The sequence below is a fragment of the Colobus angolensis genome, unplaced genomic scaffold (genome assembly GCF_000951035.1).
Source record: "Colobus angolensis palliatus isolate OR3802 unplaced genomic scaffold, Cang.pa_1.0 Scaffold46, whole genome shotgun sequence".
Classification (NCBI taxonomy): Eukaryota; Metazoa; Chordata; class Mammalia; order Primates; family Cercopithecidae; genus Colobus; species Colobus angolensis.
In genome coordinates this window covers 11,670,276-11,688,491 of record NW_012118043.1, presented here as the reverse complement: position 1 = coordinate 11,688,491, position 18,216 = coordinate 11,670,276, and the positions used below count along the sequence as shown (strand labels likewise).

Below are 18,216 nucleotides of genomic sequence, written 5' to 3'. Positions count from 1 at the left end.
TAATCCCAGCACTTGGGAGGCTGAGGCAGGTGGATCACTTAAGGTCAGGAGTTCAATACCAGCCTGGCCAACATAGTGAAACCCCACCTCTACTAAAAATACAAAAAGTAGCCAGGTATGGTGGCATGTGCCTGTAATTCCAGCTACTCGGGAGGCTGAGGCACGAAAATTGCTTAAACTAGGGAGGTGGAGGTTACAGTGAGCCAAGTTTGTGCCACTGCGCTCCAGCCTGGACGACAGAGCAAGACTGCCTAAAAAAAAAAAAAAGAAGTATTGTCATTAGGGTTGCTAGATAAAATATAAGATGAACAGTTAAATTTGAATTTCAGACAAACAAAAATAGTGTTTTAGTGTAAGTATCTCCCAAGCAATATTTCAGGCATACTTATACTAAAACCTTATTCGTTGTTTATCAGAAATTCAAATGTGATTGGCAGTCCTACATTCGTATTTGCTATAGCTGGCAACTCTAATTGTAATAGAACATAAATAGCTTGACTTCCATATGCCTAGGTCCTGAACATTAGGTAATAGTTCTTTCAAACACCAGTGAAAGCATAACCAGGACAATACTAATACTAGCCAGCTGGGCGAAATGATTTGTATAGATTAAAGAAAAGAGATGTAGTATTTAGGACACCCATGATAGAGCAGACAGGGTGAAATGTGCTTCATATGATTTGGTTTTTTTCAACAGTCTAAGGGTCAGAAAGACTAAATCATGTGTCCAATACCACAAAGCTTACACATAGTAACACCAGGATTTAGATGAGCTCTGTCTGCCTCTATGACCCATAGGCTTCCCATTCCACTGCATAATTCCGCATGGTTCTAACGTTTGGCAGAAGTCTTAATCATTTTCTTCTTGAGTGGGAACTCAGAGTGCTGGGCCATTCATTTCTCAGGCATTTCTTTATCCTCCACAGTGCTTGGGGGTAGTGCTGGCTGACTGCAGATACTCTTTAAATATCTGCTCAATGAATCTGTTGACTCTGCGCCATTTCATAACTTCATGCTTTAGAAGATATTTCAGCAGTGGTTTTCATTTAGATAAGTCCCCTTCATTGGAATGTCTTTAACATGGCTGACAGTTCTTTGAGAGACCTTCCAATTGAGGGAATATGGGAGTCATCTCTGCTCCAGGAATGTCATCAGCTGTAATTCCCAGATTCTGTCACGGCTGTTTTGTTTTCATTGTCCTTTGTTTATGGTTGTTTTTGTTTATTTATAACTTAAAAATTACTGTTTGTTTTGGTTAGACTTCCAGCTCTAACACATAGACACTGTCCTCTACATATAGGTATATTTAGATCATGTCTTTGGTATCATGCACTGAGTATCAGCTGTATGCAAAGGGCACATGGGAAGGATTCTAATGCCTCTTTCTCACCTAGATGATTACAAGTCAGAGCTGAGGGAGCAGCTGCCCCTGATTGCTGGCTCGGCAGCGGCCGGGGTCGTGTTCGTTGTGTCCTTGGTGGCCATCTCCATCGTCTGTAGCAGGTAGGTCCTCCACTCTCACTTGTTCTCCTTGGACCCAGAGAGCCCCTCTCCATATGCCCTTTCCCAGGCTGTGTGGATCAGATAGGGTGTGACCATTCACGACCACAATCATCACTCCATCTCAATCCAAGAGCAGCCTAGAATGCTTTAGATATTTATTTAGCTGGGGAAAAAAATTATATGAGAGCTGGGCAAGGCTATAAGTAAACAGCGTCCATCCTCAAACCTCATTTTAACGAAGACTTTTAGCCCCCCTTACACACAATGGCTTTTCAGAGTGACAGTTACAAAATTGCATTTGACCCACTGGAGCATCAAGCCTGTGTACAGCCCATCCTCCAGTTAGAGAACTCAGGCTCTCAGCAGCCAGCAAGAGGGAGGCAGACTGGCAGGAGAGAAGATGAAGAGGAAAGGGAAACTCTGAGTTCTGCAGAAGAGCTGGCCCTGAAAGCCTTGTGATTTTTTTAATACTGCTGCTACTGCCTTCACTGGTTAGCCCAGATTCTGCCATGCAAACCCCTGTAGTTGGCTCCCTCCCAAGCAGTTCTGCAATGTAGCTTAAGTGCTGATGAACATCCCCTTTGCCTCTGCCCTCATCAGCTCTGCCCTCTAAATGGGGTCCCACAGCCCCGCTGGGCTTCTGTAAGACCTTGACTGGAAAGCAGACCCATCTGCCCACAGCGGTGAGGTGTGGTCAACCAGAGCTCTAACTGCAGCAGGAGGGCTGAAATGAGAGTTGCCCAGTCCCCAATCCTGGGAGATGCCCCGGGTGAGCCCCCATCTGGACTGGGGCCTAGATGGAGGTACCTGGAACAGAGTGGTGGGTGTGTCCTGTGGCTGAGCGAGCACCTCTTTGTATCCGCAGGAAACGGGCTTATAGCAAAGAGGCTGTATACAGCGATAAGCTCCAGCATTACAGCACAGGCCGAGGTAAGTAGAAAGCAGACACCCAGTGTCTAACCCCCACAGGCCTCTGAGCTAATGCTCAGAGTGCTCTTTATAGCCAGACTGGCTGGTCCCGGTGGCAAGTTCCCTCTCAGCCCCCCGTGCCTTGGCCACCTTTCTGCAGGTTTCCAGGGGCAACAGGCTGCCCTCCCATCTGCCGTCTACCTGTCATGGGTATTCACTGGATGCCTGGTGGGTAGATTCTTGTCTGTGTTGATAAGCCCATATAGGACACAGAATGCAGGGAAAAGATTGAGTTTAGCAAGTCAATGAATCCTCAAATCAGACTCAGTGGGAAAAGATGGAGGGCTCTCTATTAACATCTTCTGCCTTATCTTATCCAATTGAGTGGCTGGGGAATGTGTTAACCAAATTCACAGATAAGCCATAGAACATGAATGTAGGGAATTAAAAAGATAGCAGAGCCCAAGAGGCCAAAGTGCTGGGATATCTCCCAAGTGTTTTCCTTTAAGCAGTATCTTTAAAAGTTTTTCTCACTCATTGTCCTCCTCCCCTCTCTTTTATAAACCTTTATTTATAATGTCTTTATAACTAAAATTTCTTTTCACCAATGTGCAACATAAAGTTCCCTATCAGACTCATTTTCTCATCTGTATAATGACGGCATTGCAGGACCTGAGAAAGGTCTCACTAGGTCAGTTGAGCCACCTTCCTGCCTCCAGAAAACAGAATTCTCAGATCCTTACAGCAGACACATTCTGTTTCTAAATAACTCCTTTTGAATTCGACAGATGCCCTCAGAAATCTGTCCCAGCACTGTGTGCTATGCTCTGTCGAGGCTTCTTCTGTGAGCCTCGTCTCCCCTCAACCCCCTTGTTGCAATGTAAGGCCGGTGCTTCCTGTTCTCTCAGCAATAAGCATGGAAAACAGACCTCCCAGGTACCTACATGCCAAACCTGCCTCCACAGCGGGGTTCTTCTGGGGGCGAACATGGACTTCCAGGCCAAAGTTCTCATGGACCAGACTGCTTCTTCTCCAAGGTTACCCAAGGTGGGAAAGTGATGCCAGGATGTTCACAGAAGCAGCTGCACCATGAAGGAGCTTGTGTTCTAATGCGGCCAGTGCTGACTCGGGCTGTACAAAGGGCAGTTCGTGGATGTGGCTTTCAATCTAAGATCAAGACCCTGCCAAGGGTTTGTAGAGGCCCAAGCCCCTGGCACCTGGGCTGCTGCCCAGGGCACTTATTGCTGGAGGGAGCTGTGGGTTCCTCACTGGCTTGAGCACCACTGCTTTCCCACGATATCCCAGGGCAGCCCCCACCATCAGCAGCCCAAATGGGGGGCCCCTCTAGGCCACAGGCATTTGTTCCTGCTATATTCAGAGTCCTGCTTATTCCTCTTTCTTTCTCTCCCTGGGCCACCCTAGGCCTCCATTGTCACTGATTTCAGAGGGATCAACCCTACTATGTTCTCTTTCTTTTCCTATGACCTGTGTGCCTTGCTGCATAACCTACAGGATGCTTCTATTTATATTGGCCTGTGCATTAGCCCTTCCAGGCAGTGCCTTACCTTCCTCAGCTGGATAACAGGGACTTTGCTTGTACCTGTGATTCTCAAATGATGGTGTACACACCAGGGTGCCTCAGTATTTCCTCAAGGGCGACCTTCATCTCCCTGCTTCCCTGCCTCTGCCTCAGGATCCTGACATTGCTTCCCTGACCCTTGCTCAGGGCTGACTCCTTTTCATCATGAGCCACTGTAAGGTCCATTTCAGATCTGGTATCCTGTGAATGCTGTGGATGAAACATTTAGAGGTGGTCATGTCAGCCTGAAAACAGAGCCAGGACCATAAAGATACAACATTAGGTTCAAAAGGAAGACTCTCACTTCAAAGTCTAGAGATAGCCAAAGATGCCTTAGGATGCCTTAGGTGAGAGCTCCCTTTCCAAAAGCGTGCAAGCCAAATCTTGGCTTCACCCCTTGGGTGGGGTACAGAGGGTCTCCAAACATGGAGCGGGGTGGAACTTTTTGCCCTTTCACCTGCTGCAACCTGAGATCTGCCTGTTCTCGTGCTCTCGAGGAGTAGCTATGCCAGGCTATCACATGGTGCCCATGTGCACAAAAGCGTGTTTCTTTTTTTTTTGAGACGGAGTCTCGCTCTGTCGCCCAGGCTGGAGTGCAGTGGCCGGATCTCAGCTCACTGCAAGCTCCGCCTCCCGGGTTTACGCCATTCTCCTGCCTCAGCCTCCCGAGTAGCTGGGACTACAGGTGCCCGCCACCTCGCCTGGCTAGCTTTTTGTATTTTTTAGTAGAGACGGGGTTTCACCGTATTAGCCAGGATGGTCTCGATCTCCTGACCTTGTGATCTGCCCGTCTCGGCCTCCCAAAGTGCTGGGATTATAGGCTTGAGCCACCGCGCCCGGCCAAAAGCGTGTTTCCAAAATGCTCACAGCCACCTTTTGGGGGACTCTGTCACCTCTCAGACCAACACAGGAAGATTTTACTGGTTCCTGAGATCCATAGAAAAACCAGTCCTCAGTCTGCAGTAATTGTGGCCTTGCTGGAACAAGAGAGGACAGCTGAAGGAACATTGTTGGCCAGCTGCATAGTCGCCATTCCTGGGACTCAGGATGGATGCAGGGTTTTTTGTGGGTCTGGGTTCACTCCCTTGGCTTCCTTAGAAGTCTGTCCTCTTTTTAATTTTTTTAATTTGGTTTGCCTTTTATAAATCTTGTCCTTTCCCTCTATTCATAACTATTCTCTTTTGATCCAACCCTGGGCACCTGGCTCCTCTTTGCACCCAAGTTCTCTGAACTCAGTCTCTTGCGTTGAATTGCATTTGTGCATTTACTCCTGTGAATATCCATCTTCCTGACTAAAGCTATTACTGTTGGAGAATCATGGTCAAAGGAGTGTAGAGCTGGCGGATGGCTCAGCACTCATATAACAGAAGGGGAAATGGAAGGCTCTGATGGAGGGAGGGCCTGGCCAAAGAGGGGGTAGGGGTAGAAGTAATGGGTTAGGGAACTCCCAGCATTGGGGGTTTTATTCTGGTAGCTCTCTTAAACTCATTGAACCTTCACAACCACTCTAAGAGAAATGAACTAATCTAGGAAGGTTAAGTGACTTATCTAGGGCACATGACTAAGTAGCAGAGGCAGACTGCACACCCTCTAAGCCTGGCTGCAGAGCCCATGCTCTTTCCACAGCCTGATTATGAGGAGCAGCTCCAGGACTAATCCCAGCTGTCCAAGTTGGTGTTTGGTGGCTCCCCACTCTGAATCCCACTGCAGGAGGCAGAAAGATTGATAATGTCTGATCAGAATGTGTGCACATAATTATACCTGGACCATCCACAGGCATGAACTTCTGGGGGATGCAGACAGCAATTTGGAGCTCTGAGATCTTCCCGACTGGGGAGTAACAGAAAACCAGCAGCTCCCCAGCTTGTTCATTAATGTCTGAGCAAGCCCCTGCCTCTCTTGCCTGCAGGCAGAGCACAGGACACTACAGAGAGGCTGGCAGCCCCTCCCCTCCCAGACCTTCCTTTCAAACTGATGCAAAGGCTGAAGAAGAAATGACAGAAATGTTTGCAAACAGAATACCTTCTCTAGCTAGTTGAGACATGGCAGATCTGGTAAACCTGAGAACATAATGTGGCTTCTAGGGCACTGGTTTATGTTCCTCCTCAGAGCTGGGAGCCCAGTGAACAGGAATGTAAAGAGAATTCGGAATTGAGTGGAAAGAGAACAGCTGGAAAGCAGGCTGGAAGAGAAGATGTGCTGGGTGTGGTGCTGGATGCTCTTCCTCTGAGCCTATTGTGCATGTTTAAGGGTGGGAGGGTAGGGATGTGGTTTTCCGAGTCCTGGAAGAGGCAGAGAGAGTTTGTTTCACGGTTTTAGTGGGCCAGTTCTCAGTAGGTGCTGGCTGACTAACAATTGACTGGGTGGGATGATTTAGGCAGTCCAGGTGGCCACCTGGATGATCTAGGTGGGCAAGTATAAGTTTGGGAATCTATCTTGAAAAAAGTTCCAGTTGATTCTACATTTGGGAAATGTAGAATCTAAAAGGTATTTACAAGGATTAGATTACTACATACTTTGTAGAGGTTGACACCTCCCTGATTTCTGAGTTGGGTGGAATGTGTGGGGGTAGGGAGAGTGGAAGATGAGAGCTTATTAAGGGGTTTAGGGTCAAGAGCTTTCAGAAAGCAGCCCTGACAGACTCACATCTGTTTGCAGGAAACTGCAAATAACATTACAGCACTACTGTTGGTGAACTTTGGGAAAAGCACAAACAAATGGGGTATGTGCCCAAAGACTTTAGATTGAGAAACACCCTAGTTTTCACATAGGGTAAGAGGGCAGAGCACAGAGATTACAGAACAGGAGTCTGAACTTGATCCCTGCCAAACATTTGGAGAGACGATTAAGCAGATGGGTTCTGGGCATTTAAACTTGAATTCAGTGATCACTGGGAACCCCCAAAGGTTCATTAAGAAAAAAGTATAAGGGCCTCATCTAATTTACCAAGGTTATACCTTTAGTAAATTCAAGAGGAATTGCAGATGGAGTGAATTTTTATTTTGGCAAAAATATTTTATGGTCTCCTAAGGGAAAGCATTTTTAAGTGGATACCGAGCTTGTCTTCCTACCAAAAGAAAGTAGGTTAGTGACTCTGTCAGCCAGGAAGGAAGTCCCTTGTGTTATTTTGGTCCTTGTCCTATTCAATCTCTTGTTTGTTTGATTGTTTTTTAAATTCATGACTCAGGTGCAAGCATTGGGAAGCTTATCAAGTGTGTAGGTAACAGTTGGAGAGCATAACTAACACCAGAGAAGATGAATCAAAATTCAGAACTATCCAACAGCTTTGAATGCTAATTTGAAATCTGTAAGACAAAATGTTAGCAGGATAAATCTGGAATCTAGTGTTTAGGTTAAAACAAAAATAAAGCAGTGCAAATAGGAGACCTAACTTGCTGTTTATTTGTGTGAAAAAGATGATTTAGTTGACCACATTCTTAATATCAGTGATATATAGCTGATAAAAATCCAAGCAATGTTATTGATGCAGTATAATACTAATAACCACCAGTATTGCACACTTACTGTGTTAACCACTTTACATATATTAACTAGTTTCATCCTCCTAGTTATGAAGGAGCCCCATGAGGTTCATTTTGCATATGAAGAAACAAAGCCTCGGAGAGAACAAATCACCTGTTGAGAGTCTTGGAATTCATGATTTGCAAAACAAGTTTAAAATTCAGATCTGTCTGACTCTGTGGTCTCGATTAGGGTTCAGATCAGAAAAGGTGATATATAAACAGTATCTTCTGTGTGGGAAGATACTGTGGTAAGAACCCATCTAGAGTGATGTTAGTTCTGGGATCCTATTTCAAGAAGGACATTGTCTGCAAAGTGCCTGTCCAGAAGAGAGCAACTTGCTTGTGGAGCAGTGGCAAGTTCGGATCTGCTATCAAAGAGACTTGGAAATGCCATTGTTCAGTGCTGCAGACACCCAGGCAGGGACATGGAAGTCATCAGCCAGTGTAATGGCATTATGGCAAAAGAAAAATGTTGTTGGCTTCATGAGATTAAATGGCACCGTCAAGTGAAATATCAAAGTAGGCCAGATTTATTCATTGTAAGTGCACTGCTTCCTCACTAGAGCTGACCAGCAGAGAGACAGTCTGCCTTGCAGGGAGGTGTGAGTTCTCTGTTTCTATTCAAGCAGAGACTAGAGAGCTGTCAGTAAAGGATGCTAGAGAGAAGATTTCTGCTTTAGACAGGATATGGGATGAAATTACACCCAGAAACATGTCTAGTTCCAAGATTCCACACCCAGTTTCTGGATTCTGGGTGGTGCCTGTATTTCAGAATTGCAAGGGACACAGCATCCAGCCCAGAAGAAATCACCTCGGGAACCAAAGTGCAGGTCAGGTGTGTCCCTGGAGGAAGGAGACAGACTGGCAATTTTGGCTCCCTCTTCTGGAGGGTGACCAGAGCATTAGTCAGAGAAGAGTAAATGAAGACTTATTGGGAGAGGAGGAAAGGCTCCTTGGTACTAAAGGTGGCTGAGTTTACAGTGGGGGCTTATTAAATGGCAAATAAATTTTATGAGCTCGATTCACCCATGTGTCTGCTGTTGGCTCTAAGCCAGAGACTCAAGAAACCAGGTTAACTCTTTTGGTCCTGAGATCATCAGCTTTTGCCCTCAGCTTCCCAACAACTCCTCAGTGACCCAGAATCAGTGGGCCTTGCTGGGAAGTACCTGCCTGTCCCGGTCATTGATACCCACAAAGCAGAGAGATATTAAGCTTTTTTTCTGAAATACTTTCCTCAAGAGGAAGCAGCTGTGGTCTACTTTTCTTCTTTGGGAGATAGATGTTCAGCAATAACTGGTTTTTGGAGCAAATCCCAAAAATATGGTAAAACCCCCAAACACAATGTGTCGGGAAGGTCCTCCTCCCACCCACTGCTTTTCCAGCCTGCCTTGTCTGCCCTGAGGGTCCTCTCCTGGATTCTTCCTCAAGCACTGGCTGGGCACCCATGATCCCTGCTCTCATGGAAAAAGACGACCACCTATTTTCCTGGTCTTAACCCTCAGAGGTCAGTGGGGCAAACTATTTCTAGTGCTCTTCAGCCTTCGCTAGTAGGTTTACTCCAAGAAACTGCCCAGTCTCCAGCCTTTCAGCTATGACCCATGTGCCTCCCAAACCTACAACTCCAGTTCCACTCTTCTGACTCTGTTTTCAGTCCAAGTTTTCTGACTAGCTTCTAAGCACCTGCATATTTCATTTGTACATCCAAAGTCTAAAACCATATGTGCCAGCACCTCTTACAATAGGATTTCTTTCCAAAAGTCCTTCACCTGGTTAATAGTGCCATGTGATTCTAGAAGTCTTGGCATTGACCTGGATTCATCTTTTCCCTCCCTAATTCCCCACTTCTGACTGCTCATCAACTGCAGCCACTTCTTCCTTTGAAATTTGTCTTGTCTCTTCTGCTGTTCTTGTTGCAGCACTCCAGTTGAAAACTCTGTTATCTTACACCTGAATTAGCATTAAATAACAACCTCATAGCTATTTTTCCAACCTCTAGCCCCTTCCCCACACTACCTGCAAATGCTGCAGCTTGCCAGCAAAATGAGCCCCCCAATGCCTCACTTTCAGTACATCCATCCCTTGCTGATGGAACCATTGTCAGCTCTGTGTGTCCCATGACATCAATCCTAATGCCTCTGTTGGTAACCAAGGCCTTCCCATGCTTCTGACTATCACTGATTCCCTCCACATTCAAGCTGGTGTCACTCTCCCCACTCATGCACTGCCAGGGCTCCATTAGCTGTGGCTCACGATACTCCAGGCTTCTCCTTTTCCAGTGCAATGCGATGTGCACTTGTTCTTTCAGGCTCAAGCTGAGTTCTGGTGTTTTCAGGATTCTGACCCTGAAGACTGGCACCCATAGCCTCTGCCTTTTCTGGTCTCTGCAGCACTTGCAACCCATTTCCAGATGTGGGCTCCTGATCCAAGACTATTCAGCACTGTTCTCCAGTTATTTCATATCTTGATTGCCTAGAGAACCTTGTGAACTTTGTTTTGCTGATAGCTTCCACAGTTCTTAGCACAGTGCTGGTTTGGAGTCCTAATTACTGTTGAGGAAAAGGGATGACCAACATACGGAGGCAGAAGATTGGATGAAGTCCCTGTGTGTAAAGATCTCCAAACATGTAAAACCCCTTGTGCTTAAATATCTGAACCAAATTTAGGGGAGTCACAAAAATGACATCGTCTGCCTTGAATCCAGAATAAAGAACAAAAAGCCACACTTTCACACTTTCTCATGGGCCTGTTCAAACCTGCTGGGACACAAAAATATTAATGACTAAGCACAGCCTAATGCACTACCTCTGAAACCATACTGTGGAATTCTAGGCATCCTCCACCAGCTTGGAAGTGCCAGGTTTTTCCTGGCACCTCTGGAGCCATGTGGGTATTCGTGCTCTCCACTAAGATGTCCACAGTATTGATTTTTTACTTCCTGAATGCACAGGAGGCCTGGATAGAAGCGTTCACTCCTCTCCCTCCAGCTTTCAATCCCCACATATCACCTACTGTTTAAAATGGCCCTTTCCAGCCCTCTTCTGCTCTTCCCTGAGACCCTGGCCCTTGTAAAAGGTGTCTCCCACTTTTCAGATACACTCTACATGTCTGCGACATCCCCAGAGACATGTCCCAGCCTTTTCACTTTTGAGAGCATCCTGATCTACTGATGCGGGTCTTTGACAATGGTCAGAAGTTTCTTCTGCTTCAAGAACTACTCCATTCCATGCAACAAGGTTCTGGACAGTGGCTAAATCATTTCTCCCCAAACCTAATATATTTAAAGGCTTGGTTCATGTTTAAGATTTGGTAATTCTCCTGAGACTATGGTCCTTTAAGGCTGTAGTTTATCTTAACTATAGCATAAGTGAATTTTTAGGTCAAAGAACACAGATGTCTGCAAATTAGATCTTTAATCGAAATTAATAAATTAAAAGAACACAAAATTAAAGATTTTTCTCTCTTTTGAGGTACTAATAATCAGTAGTTTAATCCATGCATAACATTTTTGTGCCACAGGTATGTAACCTACGATGAAAATAATTGGAAACTATAACATGTAAATACGTTAAAAATATTTATATTAGCAATAATGATAATATAAAGCATAGTACAGATTACTATAAAATGCTTTACATTATAGGGATATATTACATCTGATATTATTATTACTGCCACTAATAATATTTCCCCAACACTCACAAATCTGAGAACGTTTTCTGAGCCCTGTCTCTAAATGTTTGGCTGTGCCCGACTCTGTAGCTGACTTGAATTCCTTGTTCACTGTCTGATGATTCATTGCACTAAACACCATTTTCCTGATAATTAAAAACTGCTCACTGGCAAGTGGGAGCAGGAACAGGCTGATGTAGGATTTATGCAGAAACACAAAATGAGCCAAAAGACAAATGACCTGTTCTGCCTAGCTAAAGACTTTTTTTTCCCTCATCATCTTCTAAGATTTGGAAAGGCTAACTGTACTGCAGGAGAGAGGTCTAGGAAGATGTGTCATTCTGAGACGAGGTGGATGCAGGGGGAGCACTTACGTGCTGGGTTGAGAGTGCTCAACAAAGTCACTCTCCCGATTTAGAACACAGACTACTGCCGCCCACAGAGGAGCAACAGCAAAGCCACTTTATCAGCCCACCCTGTCAGACCTTAGGGGAAAGTCATTGAGTTTGAACCATTTGTTAGATCAATGATTCACTTTTTCAGTTTCCCTTCTTCAATGTGACAATGCTTTCCTCAATTTCAGAGAAAATGAGTACTGAGTCTAATTGTTGCATAGATGCAGCCATTAAGATGTTCTAAACTGACATTGCATCACTACTCCAGGCAGTCTCCTTGGCTTCTGGTGAAAGACCTCAGTGACACCAAAGCCCATGGCCCCAGAACAGCAGCTGTGACATCACATATGTGTGTGCACACACACGCACACACATACTTCTTAATTCTACAAGCTAGCAAAGCAGCACACCTCTCTTCGTCAGTAAAGTGCACCCATCTTCACAGTGCAGACTTTGTTCCATTTGTGTGCACTTATTTGCACCTTACTGGCCCAAAAGAATCCTGGCATCATTAAGAGATGAGCCCTTTCCCTTCTGGGAATAGCTCCTTCCTTGAACTGATTGGGGCCAATATCTGTAAAACTCATTAACTCAGAATCCTTTCCCATTCATCCTTATGTATGTCTTTACTTGCAAACCATTCATTACCGCATATTCTAGATTGTTTAATTAGTTTCCATGGAAGAGTTCCTGTAGGACAGCTTAGCATACATCGTTCAAAAGCCTTTGATCTAAAATAACAAGGTAGTTATTTTTAAAGTAACTAATATAACCCTAAGCGGCTTACAACCCCCACTGCCCACCCTCTGCTTGCTTCCTCTTCCTACCTCCCCAAACACTTCCTAGAACAATTTACTGATGATATAACAAGTCTATCAGTCAGTGAGTCATCACTGTACATCAGGCACTGTGCTAGGTATGTCATCAGCAATATGTTCTTTAATCTCACAGTCACCTTGGAGGAAACCATGCTAAGAGATGTGTGCCGACTTGTCACATTACACAGGGCTAGTAAAAGGTTTGGAGGTCCTGACCTTACCTTTGGGTCCTAACATCTGGGCTCTTTACTTCCTCTCACCACAGCACACAATCTGGGAGAAGTCACAGCTTGTTGACACTGACCTGCTGTCCCTTTTGCATTCTGAGTGCATCTGTTGCTGGCAGTCGCACATCAGCTGGCTTCCACCTGCGGCATCAGTGTTGCTTTGCCTGACTGCTTTCCCTGGCCCTGGAGCCTCCCCCGCCCACCCGTACAACAGGCCAAGCAGCCCCTGACCAATTGGGTGGAAATATCACAGCTCCCTCGACCCCAAGGTGGGCCAACTCTGAAGCATGTGCTAACCTAAACATTGTTTAGATGTGAATCTAAGGGGAATTAGGCCTGCTCAATGACCCACAGTGGTCAGTGGCTTGAGAACCCACCTCTTACAGGCTGCCTTCCTTTCTCTATCTTACTTCCTTTCTCATCTCAGGTACTTCTTGGGATCACCACCCAGATAAGCCACTTACTTTCAAAAATCTTGCCTCTAGGGCTGCTTCTGGGGGAATCCAAGTAAGATGGGGTGGCCTGGAGATGTTGACCGGGGTTCTCTATATGCTTCCAATCTGGTTTGTCTGTTCTTACTCTTCACTTGTTCTTTATAACAAATGAAGAAGGCCTGGCACCCCCATCTCTGTTTTTCTTTGTCCACTGTTATTAAAGCAGAAGTCTCTTCCTACATACACACATCCCTCATATCCCATCCTAGGGACTAGAATATTCTACATAAAGGTGAGGATCTCTCAATTTGCTTTGTTCACATTTCAGTCTATATATTCTCAAGTCAGTGTCCTCCCAAAGCTTTCAAGGAGCCTTCTGGAATGATGTGAACAACCCTAAAACAAGTGACTGGGAATAACTCATCTTTCAGAAAAAAACTATTCCTCTGGAGAGGACAGGACACCCGGCCCTCCTTATCTTAAAAAATAATCTCCTCAGGCCAGGCACGGTGGCTCACGCCTGTAATCCCAGCACTTTAGGAGGCCGAGGCAGGTGGATCACGAGGTCAGGAGTTCAAGACCAGCCTGGCCAAGACAGTGAAACCCCATCTCTACTAGAAATACAAAACTTAGCCAGGTGTGGTGGTGCACGCCTGTAATCCCAGCTATTCAAGAGGCTGAGGCAGAAGAATCGCTTGAACCCGGGAGGCGGAGGTTGCAGTGAGCCGAGATCATACCACTGCACTCCAGCCTGGGCGATGGAGCAAGACTCCATCTCCTAAAATAAAAAAAATAAAAAACAAAAAATAAAAATTCCTCTCAATGATTTGCTGTATTTTCCGTTTTCATTTGGATTACACTCTAGTATTTCCATTCCTTGCCTGAATTGGTGACCAAGCAACACCAGTTTAGGGGAGCTATAGAGCCATCAGAAGATTTTTGGATGGAAAATGTCAAAACTAGAGCTGGGGGTCACCGGGGAACAAGCTTCAGTGGTGAGGGGTGGGGGACATGAAGAGGAGGGAGGTGCTAAAATGGAGTTCGTGAAACCTGAGGCCTAACCTCAGCCTTGCGCCCCAGTCCCTGCACCCTGCAGGGTGGCTTTTTTAGGCCTGCTTGCCCCTGCTGACCTGACTGTTTCTTGAATGAGACAGCAGTACCTGGCAGGGAAAGCCCCTACTCTTCCCAAGGCTGTGATACCGGACCATGTCATTTGACCTTCGAAGCCTCAGCCTTTCCACCACCCACCACCATGTAAAGAATTCCTGTACTTTGCCTAATGACATATCAAACGTGTTGAAAAATTACATTGTGAATGAATGCATTTGTTTCTTGGGTTCCATTTCCTTTTTTTGTTCCCTCTCCTCTACTTTTTGAATGTATTTTTTCTGCAGTGACAATTCTCTACTTTGTCCCCATGCACACCTATTTATCTTGCCACTGTATATATCAGTGACAAGGTCTATATTCCTTTATGTATTTCTCATTCACCATTTTATTTGTTTTTCATACTTCAGTGTGTCCAAAGGCATGAAGATTCAATCACCATTTTTCTTTCATACCACCTCATTTTTTCTATGTAGACTTTGCTCTTTTCTCTATTAGTATTTTATAAGTTTTTCTCTTCACATTTTCTCTTCTGGTATACTGTCTTGGCACTTCCATCTCCAGGTTTTTCTAACAGCAATTTCTTTATTTGTAAAAGAAATCCATCCTCATCCCTCTTACAGCCCTGCACCACAGCCGTCAGTTATAACCTTAACAGTGGCCTCCACTCAGGAAAGTTGTCAAGTTGATAAATATTGATATCTACCCTACCATTTTACCACCACTTTTCTGCTAATGCATTTGGTTGGCATCAATCAGCTTCCTTGCCTTCTGTAAGTGCCCGGTGTGGGAACTGGTCCTGATCTGTCACTTATAAGTAATCTGCTCCACATTTCATCAAAAGCTCAAAAAAAAGAAGAAAATATGGAGGAGAAGTAGAGGACAGAGAATCAGTCTAGAATGACCCAGAAGGAAGGGAGATGGGGAGGCCCAGCAAGAGGAGGAGAGGCAGAGAAAGGTTGCAGCCTGGTGTGTAAGAGAGCTCCTCCCAGGAATGCCCTTAGTGTTGAGGACATCAGCAGTGCTGAATGACAGCTGTGTCCTCTTTGGGATGTTAACTCTGCTTATCTCCTCCAACAAGGCTCCCCAGGGATGAAGATCTACATTGACCCCTTCACTTATGAGGATCCCAACGAAGCTGTCCGGGAGTTCGCCAAGGAGATTGATGTATCTTTTGTGAAAATTGAAGAGGTCATCGGAGCAGGTATGGCTCTTCCCTGTCTTATTTCTGTTCTCCTGGTGTCCAAACATCTTCTTTCCACCACCTAGATGGTCTCTTTCAGTATGAAAGACCCCCTTAGGAGGAGAGCTTCTATCTTCTTTCTCCTCAGAAGATGAGTCTGAAGTATCTACGTGTGTGTCTAGTACAGAGAGAAAACATCACTTGGGATCTTTGGGGACCTTGACCATGGTGGCCAGGCTTGTCTGTTGTTGCAGAAAAGTCAGCTGCAGTTTTATAGATTCAGAAATAACTCTGGAAATGGACCACCAAATGCAGATAAGGAGAGAGACAGAAGGTACTTAGTTGAGAAGGCTTTGAAAGAAATCTACATTTTTAGTATTTCACTTACTAACAATGATATCTCAATGGCTTAAAGTCAAGATATCTTGCCATACTGTAAGTTCTCCATTTCCTATGTACATGAATTTGAAGACAGATCATGATGAGTAGAAGAGAGACCACTGTTTCCAGAAGAAAGTCAACCTATAGCCTTTTTTTTTTTTTTTTTTTTTACAAAAAGTCTATGGTATAGCTGGTAACAACATAAGACAAATTTCACTCTCAAGAAATGTGTGTGCCCTCATCCACCTTCCTGCACTGGAATAGAAACCCAGCCCAGCGTGAAACTCACTGCCTGAGATGCTCTCAGGAAATCATACCTAAGACTGATCTAGAATTTTCATCTTCCTTTAATGGGCTAGTAGTTGAGTCAATTTGGTAACGGACCTAGCCTTATTAATGTAAATCAGATAAAACATCTCAAAGTATCATTAAAAGAAATCTCATTCCTGTGTCTTATAAACCTTCTTAAAAGATGTGTTAAATTTGTTTATTTTCTTCTATAACATTCTTCGTCTTTTCTTCCTCTTCAATTCTTGTTAGCCATGGTCCAAGCTCTCTTCACTAATATGCTGTCATCTTTTTTAGGTTCTTGGATCTAGAAGTGCTTTATTCATATCATTATTGGGAAAGCCATGGAATTGCCTCTCTCAATAATGTTTTAACTCAATAAAATATGTTTAGTCAAAGTCTTACAGCTACTTCATATATTATCTTGAGGGGGAATGTCACCATCCTTCTGTTCAATGCTCTCTTAATGCACTCAGGGGTCAAAAAGCCATCTGTGAAATTGGAAGTCACAGTTGAGATTCTGCCCCATTAGGCTGCCATCTTCCTGCTCTGGTTTTCCTCTTGAATAACTTCGTCCTCACACTTCTTTGAGCATATGTGTGGTGGGTGCTGGGAAATGACACACCACCTACTCCTGCTAACCCTTCAGGAGTTTCAGCTGGGTCACCAGACTTAGATCCACATGAGTTTATACATATTTCCCATTGACTTTTACATTAAGAATGTTACTGAGCCACAACTTTCACTTCTGTGCAAATAATTTTCTCTTCCCATTTAGATGCTGACATGTTTAAGGATCATGCCTTGGAAGGCTGGATACCAGATAAATTGGATAACTCTTAAGGGCTCAGATTTCTCCAGTAAACAGAGTGTTGGGGGTGGGGGGCGGGCTTTCAGTCCTGCACTCTGTTTGCTTGCGTTATTAATTGTTGTTATGGCTTGTGGTAATGGTGTTAGTGACTTTAATGTTGTTATTTATGTCGTGCGCTTAGAGCGATGTGTTCTGGACTGTATTTCACCCCAGAGAACACACATCAGCCCCACCCCCGCCTTCCTTTGTCAGAGGAGGAGTAAAGAGCCTCCTCACTTTATGACCCTACTGGATAGTTACAATTTGGGGTGAGCTCACCAGTTGCTGGATGCCTGTAAAAGGATGATTGATAGTTCTGCCCCATCCTTCACCTCCATTTGTGTGTAGCATTTGCCAGTACTGCCATGTTTGTGCATTCTGCTCAGAGAAGGTTTAGTCCTCTCCATGACTCACGTGGTATTGGGGAGAAATTATGCATTTAGTAGTTTCTGTGATGCCCAGTAGCATGGCATAAAGACCTCTTCCCAGTTACTGCTGACCACTCTCTAGGAGAGACCCATCTCCTTGTAATTCAGAATATCCCAGAGTGAATCCCTGTGGATATTAACTTACTGTGCATAACTTTATGCAATTTTAACAGAATACACTCCTGCAGGGAACCAATTTTTTTCCAGGTCCTTTTCTCCTCTGTCATCATTCTCATTTCCCTCATACCCTGCCCCACTGAGGCTGACTCTTCAGTGCTAAAAGAGCTGGCATGGAGGTCAAATTGTTTCAAAAGTAAGGAATATGTTACGGTAAGATTTATGCCATGTAACTGGCAATGTTTCTCTTAGTCACTTGAAATACTTGAAGCAGGGCGAAACTTGGGTTGCAAAATGGCAACAAAACATGAAAAGAAGAACCAGAAGTTCTTTATTCTTCCTTTATTTTTTTCTCTCCCTCCCTCCTTCCTCTCTCCCTCCTCTTCTTCCCTCAGGCTTTTACTGAATACTTCTTATTTGCTGGATGTGGAGTTCCAGAGGCGAATAAACAGACTCAGAGGTCTGACAGATTTAGTGGGAAAAAATCAGGCCAGTAACGGTTAATTATTCCACACCATCCACACAAGCATGTATTATGCAAAGTGTGGGGCCAGCACAGAGCGGCATCCAACTTGCTGTTCTAGGAGGGGCTGGGCATGTCAGGAAGGCTCTGCAAAGAATGACCTCTGGCCTGAGTCTTCAAGGATAAACACTAGTAGAAAAAGTAAGTTTTCATGAGGCATGTGAGAGAATCAGATAGTGACAGAGAGGAAAACTAAATGATTTAAGAAGAAAAATGAACATGACCTCCCAGCGGTGGACATGCTGTGGTGGACAGCCTGCAGTAGCTTGCAAGAGCCAATT

General features: G+C 44.7%; 1 protein-coding gene across 1 annotated transcript in view; it reads left to right on the top strand.

The window, feature by feature from the left end:
• Positions 1-18,216, top strand: part of EPHB1 (EPH receptor B1) — a 446,298-nt gene that overhangs the window by 356,973 nt on the left and 71,109 nt on the right. Inside the window, exons 8-10 of the mRNA XM_011958177.1 lie at positions 1,395-1,503; positions 2,369-2,433; positions 15,247-15,369. Coding sequence (XP_011813567.1) covers positions 1,395-1,503; positions 2,369-2,433; positions 15,247-15,369 — 297 coding nt within the window. The remainder of the gene's footprint in view (positions 1-1,394; positions 1,504-2,368; positions 2,434-15,246; positions 15,370-18,216) is intronic.